The sequence below is a fragment of the Bombina bombina genome, chromosome 7, assembly GCF_027579735.1.
Source record: "Bombina bombina isolate aBomBom1 chromosome 7, aBomBom1.pri, whole genome shotgun sequence".
NCBI classification, from domain to species: Eukaryota; Metazoa; Chordata; class Amphibia; order Anura; family Bombinatoridae; genus Bombina; species Bombina bombina.
Genome location: NC_069505.1, coordinates 583,387,636 through 583,401,016, shown reverse-complemented (window position 1 = coordinate 583,401,016; position 13,381 = coordinate 583,387,636). Strand labels below are relative to the sequence as shown.

Genomic DNA, 13,381 nt, shown 5'->3' with positions numbered 1-13,381 from the left:
CGTCGCCGCTACCTTACATACACTTATTAACCCCTAATCTGCCGACCGGACCTCGCCGCCACTATAATAAATGTATTAACCCCTAAACCGTCGCACTCCCGCCTCGTAAACCCTATAATAAATAGTATTAACCCCTAATCTGCCCTCCCTAACATCGCCGACACCTAACTTCAAGTATTAACCCCTAATCTGCTGACCGGACCTCACCACTACTCTAATAAATGTATTAACCCCTAAAGCTAAGTCTAACCCTAACCCTAACACCCCCCTAAATTAAATATAATTTTAATCTAACCAAATAAATTAAATATTATTAACTAAAGTCTTCCTATTTAAAGCTAAATACTTACCTGTAAAATAAACCCTAATATAGCTACAATATAACAAATAATTATATTGTAGCTATTTTATGATTTATATTTATTTTACAGGCAACTTTGTATTTATTTTAACTAGGTACAATAGCTATTAAATAGTTATTAACTATTTTATAGCTACCTAGTTAAAATAATTACAAAATTACCTGTAAAATAAATCCTAACCTAAGTTACAATTAAACCTAACACTACACTTTCAATAAATAAATTAAATCAATTAACTACAAGTACCTACAATTAAATAAACTAAACTAAATTACAAAAAATAAAAAAAGATTACAAGAATTTTAAGCTAATTACACCTACTCTAAGCCCCCTAATAAAATAACAAAGCCCCCCAAAATAAAAAAATTCCCTACCCTAATCTAAATTAAAATAGTTAACAGCTCTATTACCTTACCAGCCCTTAAAAGGGCTTTTTGCGGGGCATGCCCGAAAGAAATCAGTTCTTTTGCCTGTAAAAAAAACACAATACCACCCCCAACATTACAACCCACCACCCACAAACCCCTACTCTAACCCAAACCCCCCTTAAATAAACCTAACACTACCCCCCTGAAGATCTCCCTACCTTGAGTCGTCTTCACTCAGCCGAGCAGCGATGGACCAAAAGAAGACATCCAGAGCGGCAGAAGTCTTCATCCTATCCGGGCAGAAGAGGACATCTGGACCGGCAAACATCTTCATCCAAGCGGCATCTTCTATCTTCATCCATCCGACGAGGAGCGGCTCCATCTTCAAGACCTCCGGCGCGGAACATCCTCTTCTACCGATGACTACCGACGAATGAAGGTTCCTTTAAGTGACGTCATCCAAGATGGCGTCCCTCGAATTCTGATTGGCTGATAGGATTCTATCAGCCATTCGGAATTAAGATAGGAAAATTCTGATTGGCTGATTGAATCAGCCAATCAGATTCAAGTTCAATCGGATTGGCTGATCCAATCAGCCAATCAGATTGAGCTCGCATTCTATTGGCTGATCGGAACAGCCAATAGAATGCGAGCTCAATCTGATTGGCTGATTGGATCAGCCAATCGGATTGAACTTGAATCTGATTGGCTGATTCAATCAGCCAATCAGATTTTTCCTACCTTAATTCCGATTGGCTGATAGAATCCTATCAGCCAATTGGAATTCGAGGGACGCCATCTTGGATGACATCACTTAAAGGAACCTTCATTCGTCGGTAGTCATCGGTAGAAGAGGATGTTCCGTGCCGGAAGTCTTGAAGATGGAGCCGCTCCTCATCGGATGGATGAAGATAGAAGATGCCGCTTGAATGAAGATGTTTGCCGGTCCGGATGTCCTCTTCTGCCCAGATAGGATGAAGACTTCTGCCGCTCCGGATGTCTTCTTTTGGTCCATCGCTGCTCGGCTGAGTGAAGACGACTCAAGGTAGGGAGATCTTCAGGGGGGTAGTGTTAGGTTTATTTAAGGGGGGTTTGGGTTAGAGTAGGGGGTATGTGGGTGGTGGGTTATAATGTTGGGGGGGGTGGTATTGTGTTTTTTTTACAGGCAAAAGAGCTGATTTCTTTGGGGCATGCCCCGCAAAAAGCCCTTTTAAGGGCTGGTAAGGTAATAGACCTGTTAACTATTTTAATTTAGATTAGGGTAGGGAATTTTTTTATTTTGGGGGGCTTTGTTATTTTATTAGGGGGCTTAGAGTAGGTGTAATTAGCTTAAAATTCTTGTAACCTTTTTGTAATTTAATGTTTGTTTTCTTTTGTAATTTAGTTTAGTTTATTTAATTGTAGGTACTTGTAGTTAATTGATTTAATTTATTTATTGATAGTGTAGTGTTAGGTTTAATTGTAACTTAGGTTAGGATTTATTTTACAGGTAATTTTGTAATTATTTTAACTAGGTAGCTATTAAATAGTTAATAACTATTTAATAGCTATTGTACCTAGTTAAAATAAATACAAAGTTGCCTGTAAAATAAATATAAATCCTAAAATAGCTACAATATAGTTATTCGTTATATTGTAGCTATATTAGGGTTTATTTTACAGGTAAGTATTTAGCTTTAAATAGGAAGACTTTAGTTAATAATATTTAATTTATTTCGTTAGATTAAAATTACTGTATATTTAACTTAGGGGGGTGTTAGGGTTAGACTTAGCTTTAGGGGTTAATACATTTATTAGAGTAGCGGCGAGGTCCGGTCGGCAGATTAGGGGTTAATACTTGAAGTTAGGTGTCCGCGATGTTAGGGAGGGCAGATTAGGAGTTAATACTATTTATTATAGGGTTTGCGAGGCGGGAGTGAGGTGGTTTAGGGGTTAATACATTTATTAGAGTAGCGGCAAGGTCCGGTCGGCAGATTAGGGGTTAATAAATGTAGGTAAGGTAGCGGCGACGTTGGGGGGGCAGATTAGGGGTTAATAAATATTATGTAGGTGTCGGCGATGTTAGGGGCAGCAGATTAGGGGTACATAGGGATAATGTAGGTGGCGGCGGTGTGCGTTCGGCAGATTAGGGGTTAAAAAAATGTATTATAGTGGCGGCGATGTGGGGGGACCTCGGTTTAGGGGTACATAGGTAGTTTATGGGTGTTAGTGTACTTTAGAGCACAGTAGTTAAGAGCTTTATAAACCGGCGTTAGCCCAGAAAGCTTTTAACTACTGACTTTTTTCTGCGGATGGAGTCTTGTCGGTAGAGGGTCTACCGCTCACTTCAGCCAAGACTCTAAATACCGGCGTTAGGAAGATCCCATTGAAAAGATAGGATACGCAAATGGCGTAAGGGGATCTGCGGTATGGAAAAGTCGCGGCTTGGAAGTGAGCGTTAGACCCTTTCCTGACTAACTCTAAATACCAGCGGGCGGTAAAAAGCAGCATTAGGACCCCTTAACGCTGCTTTTGACGGCTAACGCAGAACTCTAAATCTAGGCGTAAGATTCTGTTATTTCAGAACTTCTCCGCCGAAACCTCTTTGAAAAGAAAGACTATGGCACCTTATTGTTCTCAACTTATAAATAAAGGTTTAAATGTCAGGATGGTTTATCCTGCTAAAATAACTGTTGAACACAGTAGTTCTAGAAGGGTCTTTTCGGAGGTCGGAGAGGTAAAGGAATTCCTGGATATATATATACAGGTATACCCCGCTCATACAGCGGGTTAGGGACCGGAGCCCCGCTGTAAAGTGAAAACCGCCTTAAAGTGAAACAAGGCAGTTTTAGCTTTCTTTCCACTTGCCAGTGTGTTTAAAAACTTGAAAACAAGTTTGAACTAACAAATATTAGGAGTGCAATAGGGCTAAGTTTAGTTTAACACTAGCACAGCACAGTATTCAATAAATACTGTACTTGTAAAATAGTGACAATGACTGTAGTAAAATTTGTCAGACTATAACACTGAGACACAGATTGCACTGTAAAGCTGTAAACAGAGTGAACTGCGCATAACAAAATGGTGCCAGTCACTTTTCTCGCAAACTCACAATGATTACAGCACTATTTCATAATCCTTGGAGGTTCAACTTCAGCTCCACAAAGCGCTGTATTAGCGAGTCGCTGTAAAGTGAAGCGCTGTAAAGTGAGGTATACCTGTGTATATATATATATATATAAATAATATATCTGCTGCTTATCTCATCTCTATTCAGATTGCTGATTTGATATAATGTTCCCTTGAGTTCACCCTTATTTACCCTTAGGGGTATTAAGCTACCTTTTTTGAGAGGTTTGTCCATATTGTTTGCAGGATGAATCTGCCTATATAGCGTGTTTCCCTTCTTGTGGGATTTTATCTTTTTTTTACTCCTTCCCTTACCCTTACCCTTTTCCTTTTTTTTTCCTCTCTCTCTCCTCGTGTTGTGGCCCATGCAGGGTCCGCTGGATAATAGGTTCTTAACTGAATATGTATTTTAAAATTGTCTCTTGGAATGTGGGAGGGATATCTTCGCCTTTCAAACGTAAAATGATTATTAAAACATTGACTAAAGCTAACTCCGATATCGCTTTTCTGCAGGAGACTCATCTCAAAATGCAGGAAACTGATAAACTTAAGACTAAATGGATCGATGAGGTAATTGCCAACGAATCAAAAAGGAGAAAGTGTGGCATTGCTATTTTAATTAACAAATCCCTTGATTATAAAATTTTGCATGTGGAGGCGGATCCGACTTCCAGATTCATCATATTACAAATATTTATAAATAATATTAAATTCATTCTTTGTAAAATTTATGGGCCCAACAAATTTAAGATTGAGTTCTGGGAGAATATTAAGGTCAAATTGTTTCCTTTCATTAAAGAGAACCTGATACTGGGGGGTGATTTTAACATGACTATCTGCTCTGAATTGGATCGGTTCTCACAAAGTAATGTCCCAGAGAATAAGAGAAGTTCAAAAAAAATTTTTAGATTTTGTCAGAAATTACAGGTCGTGGATATTTGGCGCAGTTTAAATCATGACATGCAGTCTTTTTCCTATGAGTTTAAAGCACACAGAACCTTTTCTCAGATAGACTTGTTTTTAATCTCTGAAGCCCTGTCTATTTGCAAATCAGAGGTAGGAATTGGGGAGATTGTCATTTCAGATCATGCAATCATCTCTTTAGGATTGTATTGTCAGGATAGGTCTAGTGTGAAAGGGCCTTAATTTCTCTATCCCCGCTACCTTTCTAATAAGCCAAGGTTTGTATTATGGTTAAAACAAAAATGGAAGGACTATTGTTTACATAATATTTCATATTTCTAAAAAATTTTAATTTTTTGGGAGGCGTCAAAAGCCGTCCTACGTGGTGAAATTAAGGCATATCTGGATGTGCTAAATAAGAAGAAAAGGACCCGGGAACGTCAATTAAGTAATCAAATTAAGAATGCCTATAAAAGCTATTTCAGGGACCGTTCGACTTATAATTGGCTTAAATATTTAGAAATGAGGAAGGAGAGAGATGCCTTTTTACTGCAAAAGCATCAGGAAGAAGAGACCAACATGAATTTACATTTCAAGAGTTTCCATGGCTGTTCAGCCAAAAATCTAGCTAGACTGGTTAAGACTAGGAAAATGAAGAATATTATTTCTGTCATCCAGGATGGTGATAATCAATATACAGATACGGAAAATATATGTAATGTCTTCTTTAAATACTATCAACAATTATATGCTGAGGTTCAGGTTAATTGTAGCAATCAAGAGAATTTCTGGTCAAAGATTACTCTACCCAGCATACAGAAAGAGGACTTAGAGTCCCTTAATGCTCCTATCAGGGCTGAAGAGTTTGCTAAAGCTATTGATTCTTCCAAACTGAATAAAGCTGCAGACCTAGATGGGTTTCCTGCAGAATACTGTAAAAGCCTAGCTCAAGAAATAATCCCCATTTTGGTGAATCTTTTCAATAATTATTTCTCTTCCGATAATCCAATTTCGGCTTTCTTCTCTGCTGCAAATATCTCATTCATTTAAAAAAAATGTAAAAACCCTGCAGACCCAGCATCATACAGACCCATTTCAGTACTCAATGCTGACTATAAAATCTTGGCCTCTGTTATATCTTCCAGACTCATTCCCTGTCTGGACAAACTTATTCAGTCGGACCAGGCTGATTTTATGACTGCGTGGAATCCTTCTAAACATATTTGTAAATTAACTACTATGGTTGATTATATATGGAATTGCGATCAATTTAAGGAGAACAGTAACTTTAAAGATATAGCGATCCTTACTTTGGATGCTGTTAAAGCATATCTTGGTCCCATCTTTTCACAACACTTTTTAAATTTTGGTTTCATAGATAATTTTGTTAAATTCGTTAAAAAAAATGTCATTTCTCTTGATCAACCGCACCTTATCTCCCCAAATAATCCTGCAGAGGGGTACAAGACAGGGATGTCCCCTTTCACCTCTCTCATTCAATATCGCATTAGAGCCTTTGGCAGTTAAGCAAAGGGAGGTGTTATTGGGGATCCCAGTTGGTATACACAGTTTAAAGTTATTACTCTATGCAGATATATTAATATTTATACAGAATACTGCTATTACAATTCCCAAGGTAGTTCAAGCTTTGGAAGAGTTTAGTTCCTTTGCAGGGTAAAAAGTTAATTTTGAAAAGAGTGAACTTATGTGGCTCGGTAAAAAAAATATCAAACAACCTTTAACTAAGTTCCGTATAGTTAACGCCATTAAATATCTCGGTCTTGAAATACATAAAGACCCGAAACATTGGTACCAGGCTAACTTTATACCCCTATTTCAAAAGGTTAAAGAAGATTTAGAGCTATGGGTAGCTTTTCCTTTATCAATTACAGCGTCCATTAATCTTATCAAAACTATAATCTTTCCACATATTTTATACCCGTTGCAAAATTTACCGCTTTTTATATTAAATAAAGATTTACGTAAATTGGCCTTATGGTTTTCAAAATTTATCTGGAAATCCAAAAAATTGCGCATATCGCTTATCAGACTGTCACATAAATATTCTGTGGCTGGGCTAGCTCTTCCTAACATCAGATTTTACAATTGGGCAACTTTGCTTAAATTAGCCATTGATTGGATCGCCAATCCAACCTTGTAACCTCTTATGATATAGAACTTCATCTTGTGGCTCCTTAGTCTCTAAAGGCCCTCTTACATTGTCCATTACATAATCTTCCCTCAAATGTCACTATTCTCAGCTCATGTAAAAATATAATACTCGCATGGCATAAGTTTTGTAGTTTCTTAAAAGATTTCTCATTCTCTAAATTTCTACCTATCAGGGGTAATCCTCTTTCGCCTCGGGTCTAGATCAGAAAATGTTTCTGGATTGGCAGGATAGAGGTCTTAAAGATATCTATCAATTACTTAACTTGGACTCTCAGATACTGCCTTGGGAGACTATCTTTCAACATTTTGCTCTTTCTCGTCTAAACCGATTTGCGTGTTTTCAGATACGACACTATATTTGTTCGCAAAAATTGTATTGTTCTCTCAAGTCTGAATGGATCGAGGTCAAGACCTGTATCCAGAAATTCATAGCAGGAGATGCTTCAAGATAACAAGAGAGAAGGAGAGAAGGTCATAAACAGAGTGAATAGGATGGGAGGGAGAGTATCTGGAGACGAGGTCTGAGATATAGATTGGAGTAGTGTTATTGAGAGCCTTGAATGTCAGATTCAGGATTTTGTGTTTTATTCTGGAGGTCAGAGGAAGCCAGTGAAGTGATTGGCAGAGGTGCAGCACATGGCGAGAGATGTTTAAGGAAGATCAGCCTGGCAGAGGCATTCATTATGGATCGTAAAGGAGATAGAAGGCAGCTAGGGAGACCAGAGAGGATGTATTTGCCATAGTCAAAGTGGGAAATGATGAGACAGTGGATTCAAATCTTAGTTGTGTGTTGTGTGAGTAAGTGTCAAATTCTGGAGATGTTATTAAGGAGGAAACGGATGGAATTTGGTCAAAGACTGGATGTGAGGAGTGAAAGAAAGACCTGAGTCAAGTGTGACCCCAAGGCATCGGGCATGCAGGGTTGGGTTAATGATGTTATTATCAACAGTTATAGAAAGTTGAGGGTAGAGATATAAAAATATTATCAGAAAGATACACATAAATAAATACATATACAAACATAAACATAAAGAGGGGACTAAATAAACTTTACATATACCGCCTGTCCAAGTGCAATTACAATGATGTCTGTATCTTAAACTCAGAGGACCTCAATAAGGTTATCTGCTGCTTCAAGAAGTCAAAACTGAAAGTTTGTTAGCAGCAGAGTACAGTTACTTTTTTATACTCTTGCAGCCCCAATATAGATCCTGGATGAGATATAGTTGTGCTGCCCTAGAACATGGGAGCCCAGACAAGAAGTTAAAAAAAAGTAGCATCAAATAGTAAAAGTGCAGAGCTCTGCTCATCCGTGTTATGGAAGTTAGCAGTAAGACTGTAAGTGCCCCTCCTGCAGCTAAGAACCCTGTCAATGTGCTGTACACTTTTGTCTCTTACCTTTAGAGACTTCTCTCCTACTGCTAGATCACACAGCTCTGTGGGGGAAGTGTAGGGAGGAGGGATGTTACCAAGGCCACTGTTTTATAAAATCTAAGGGGTATTTGTCTACCTGGTTCCTATGCTGATGCCTGGGACACTGCAACTACTGAATGAGCATGCTGCGTATGGCTGGCTGATAAGCAATCCTCCCCCTCTTTTAACTTAAAGGGACATTAAACACTAAGGGCCAGTTTACTAGTGGAGCGCTAACAGTTATGCTCGAGCAATAAGGGGTTTATCGCAGGTCTTTGGGCTCATCCGGTTTACCCCTCGTACTACAAGTTTAAAGTAAACACGATCGCTTTAGCAATCACGATTTATGGTTGAATGATTACTGCATCCTCAGAGCTCTGGTTAACTGTTTCACAAAACAAAAAAGTATCACAAAACACATCAAAAATACATTGGGAAGTACAGTTAAACTCATAATAACACCATCTAATAAAATTATTAAAAAAATATTGCATAACATGTGCCTTACGGGCTCCCTATTGATGTGCCACTCCTTTCTTTCCCAACTTGGTCTCCTGGCGTTGGGGATTATCACATGGTGAATACAGCGAAACTACTGGGTAAGAACTTCTATACACTTCAGATCACCGTACATTACACATTGAAGGATCATGAGTAATAGATCACTACGCATTATTTCACAAAATACCAAGGGTCTTAACTCCCCTAATAAGAGGTCCATAGCACTGAGATGGTTTGCCAGACAAGGTGGATCAATCATTTTTGTCCAAGAGATCCACTTCACCAAATTGAAATAACCCAAGTTTTCCTCCAGAGACTTCCCAGTAGGATTTTTCCACTCTAGTGACAAAAAATGTTGTGGGGACATCATAATTTACCCTTTCAACACTTATCCACCACTACTGATACAGAGGGACATATAATAATTATAGTAGGCTTATTATACAATAGACCAATCACATTAGTCAATGTGTATGCCCCAAATTCCAATAGGGCCTCCTTCTTTAAGAAACTACTCACCCTAGTCCATGAATACAGAAAAGGTACTCTGATACTAGGAGGGGACCTAAATGTGGCAATTGACCCGATGGTAGACACCTCATCTCTACACACCCGAGCCAGCTTACGACTGCCAAACTCTGTACTTGACTGCTTTAAACAACTAGGCCTAATTGAAGCATGGAGAATCCAAAACCCATTACAGCACAACTATACATTCTATTCACACCCATGGTCATTATATACTAGAATAGATTACTTGTTCATAGACCAATCTAGCTTGCTTTTTGTTACAGATACAGACATAGGCCCTACAGTTTGGTCTGATCATTCTATAATCTCTATAGAGATGGAATGGCCGGACTCCCCGATAACTCAATTTTTATCTGGAAAATAGACAACTACTTGCTCCATCAACCCCTTATAGTACAGAAACTGACCACTACTATCAATGAGTATTTCCAGCTCAATGTGACACCAGATTCTTCTTCCAGAATAGTCTGGGAAGTGCACAAAGTGGTTATTAGGGGAGAATGTATCAAACAAAAAGCCTTTCTTAAAAAATCATATCATTCCAAAATGCAGACCCTAACATCACAACTTCACAGTCTAGGATAGTGTCATAAAAATTCTCCAACGGACGCTACAGTCCAGACATTTATCACAACTACCAGAAGAGAACTAAATTCCATTTTACTTAAGGAAGCACAGAGATAATACTCAGAAAAAACATACTTTGATGAGGATAACACAGTTGGCCCATACCTAGCCAGAGCCCTGAAAGCCAAGATGGCTTCGACCCATATCCACAGACTGAGAGCCAACAATAACACATATATTCAAAACAGTAGAGGCATAGCTAACCATTTTAGTGAATTCAATAAAAAAATTATACAATATTCTGTCAGACACCCCCATAAATCACATAACAAATATGCGCTGGTACATAGAGGAAGCAGACCTGAACAAAATAACACCTGATAAATCTAAAAAGATGGATGAACTAATAACCTTGGCAAAAATCCTCAACACATCTTAAACCTTCCCACAGGCAAAAGTCCCGGACCTGACGATTACACTAACCTCTATTATAAAACCTTTAAAGATATATTAGCCCCACACTTTTTAACATTGTTTTGAGCCCTGGACAATGATTCACCCTTGTCAGTAGACATGTTAGAAGCACATATCACAGTGATCCCAAAACCCAACAAACCATTAGATGAACCTGGTAGTTACAGACCTATTTCCCTTTTAAATACCGACATAAAAATACTCAGCAAGATTTTAGCCAACCGCGTAGACACTGTATTAAATGACATAATACACATGGACCAAGCGGCTTCGTACCACACCATGAAGAAAGGGACAACACGATCACATTAACAGAATATGCCAGACTACATAACATAGACTCAGTACTCATTGCCACCGAATAGATATTCCCATATATATCTGTATATATCTATACCTATATATAATAAAGTGTATATATATATATATATATATATGTATTTATGAAAAAATAGAACATATTCTTCTTTGCGAAGAACATTGGAATGTAAAATATGAGCATGTAGAGTATGCGATCAGGTTTGCATGCAAGTTGGGTGTTTTTCCCACTTTTTTGCTCCCTTGGGCCCTATGAGGGAACGTGAATGTGGACACGATATTTAAAGTTCGGCTTTTTGTGCTTGTCGGGTAAAGGCACGAGAGAAAGCAATTTACTTTCAACTAACAATATAAGCGCATTCCAACAAGTGCAAAAAGCTTACTTCTAGTGCAGTTAACGGTTGAGCGGGAGCCGTATATAATGCTCCACTCTAAATCTAGCCCTAAATAAGTGCAAGATAGAATGATGCATTCTAAGAAAAGATTAATCCGAGAATAACATGTAGATGTATTTTTATAGTTTCATTAGCTGTTTAAATATTGACAAAATAAGTGTAAAGTTTTAGTGCTAGATTACAAGTGGATCGCTTTTTGAGGTTGTCAGGTTCCACTTATATTATGAGTTGAAATAAACTGTTTTCACTTGCGCACTAACACGACGTGCGTAAAAAGTCAAACTTAGAATATCATGTACTCAATAACCTATTCCCCCACACAAGTCAAAGGAGCAAAAAAGTGGAAAAAAGCTAACACCCTACTAGCGCGCAAACAGGATCCCACATTCTCAAGTGCGCTAACTCGACATGAAAATATGAATTTCATATTCCAATGTTCTTCACATAGAGGAGTATGTTTTAATTATTCATAACAGTACATATTTCCACATATATCTGATGTTTTTTGTACAAATATAAAATGATACCTTTATATACATAGATGATTATATATTGCTATATATATATACAGATATATGAATAAGAATATATATTTATAAATACATACAACATATTCTGCTATGTGCAGAACATTGGAATATGGAATATTTACAGTAAATACACAGTATAACACTTTATTAAATATGAATATTGCATATATATATATATTTTTACATCTTTAAATCTACTTAACTGTAAAGGGCTCCAATGCGCTTATATATCTGTCTATATACTGTATTTTTACATATGTATTTAGGTGTTTATATGTGTATATATGTCTGTAAATACATATATACACATATAAATACATATGTACACACACATAAACATATATACATACATGCATATACATATTTAGACATGCATATGTATGTATATCAATGTCAAAGCACTTTGCCTGCCTTTTTTTTCTAACACTTGAGACCTCATATCTTTGAGCCCTTATAATTTTTGTGTGCAATTTTTTGTTGAATATTTTTTATTATATGGTGTTATTAAGAGTGTACTTTGTAATGTATTTTTGATGTGCTTTCCGACACTTTTTTGTTTCGCGAAACAGTTAACCAGAGCTCTCAGGACGCGGTATCATTCTAGCATAAATCGCAATTTCACTCAAGGGATTGTGTTTACTTTCAACTTGTGATACGAGCAAAAAACCCGCTGTGCGTAAACAGCTGCGATAAACCCCTTATCGCTTGTGCGTAAATGTTAACACGGCACTAGTAATCTGGCCCAAAGTGTCTATAAATAAATGGGAGCTGCCATGTTGTAACTTAGGCTACCTTCTCTGCTGTGGCCAATTAGGGACAGTTATAAATTGGTCACTAAAGTGTGCAGCCAGTGACTGTGTGTAATATAACAGTGTCCTGTACCTCCATTTCTAACAGGAACTGAAATGCTCTAAATTCAGAGGGGAATTACAGGAAAAATGGATTTATGCATAATTGTCCCCCTACAAGATTTCCTTGAGTGGGGGAGGGGCAGTACCTATAAGAACAAGTTTGTTACACTTTATGTATCTATAGAAGCTCAAGCTATAAAATATACTAATATATCAAATAATCTAGGAGCCCAAAGCTCACTTCACCACCTCTGATCTCTGTCTCTTAATGTCCCATTTACGCTAAACTGATTTTAAGAAACTGCCTAGCCAAATGCCCCAAACCTCTCCAACCATTTTCATGCCCTGTTCAGCTCCTCCCATTGGCAATCCCAGTTTAACCCTTATCCCAACCTATCTCTTTTGCTTATTTGCACACATTTTGCCTTAGGGAATCACTGACTCCATCTTTCTGGTTCTAGTCAGTAATCTATAATGTTTAAAAATAATTAAACTCTCATACAGAAAGCACTGATTTTCATTTAATACAAATATGTGCAGTTTAGTCCTTCCTGTTCATCAAAATTATTTAATATTTTAAATATATCTTTATTTTCAATTTAAGCACAAAAAAAATCTTTCATAATCCTTTGGTCCTCTGACAGATAATTATATTAAATATCTAAAAACCAAGCTAACAAATACATAGAGCATTAGCAGCACAAAAATATATTATCCAGATGATAAAATATCATTTAAACACTAATACAGCATTTACTTTAATTAATTAAAATGGTCCTGTTTAATCTGGACCAGAAATGTTTTCTAACTTAAATTTATTAAATTCAAACTATAAATGCAATAAAGTGAAATGATAGAACCCCATTGGAATTGGGGTGGTTGTCAGTA

The 13,381-nt window shown here is 37.3% G+C and overlaps 1 protein-coding gene across 1 annotated transcript in view; it reads right to left on the bottom strand.

Moving 5' to 3' along the window:
• MUC22 (mucin 22) overlaps positions 1-13,381 on the bottom strand; it is a 70,453-nt gene that overhangs the window by 18,676 nt on the left and 38,396 nt on the right. The window contains exon 3 of the mRNA XM_053689592.1: positions 9,347-9,494. Within this exon, the coding sequence (XP_053545567.1) occupies positions 9,347-9,494 (148 nt within the window). The remainder of the gene's footprint in view (positions 1-9,346; positions 9,495-13,381) is intronic.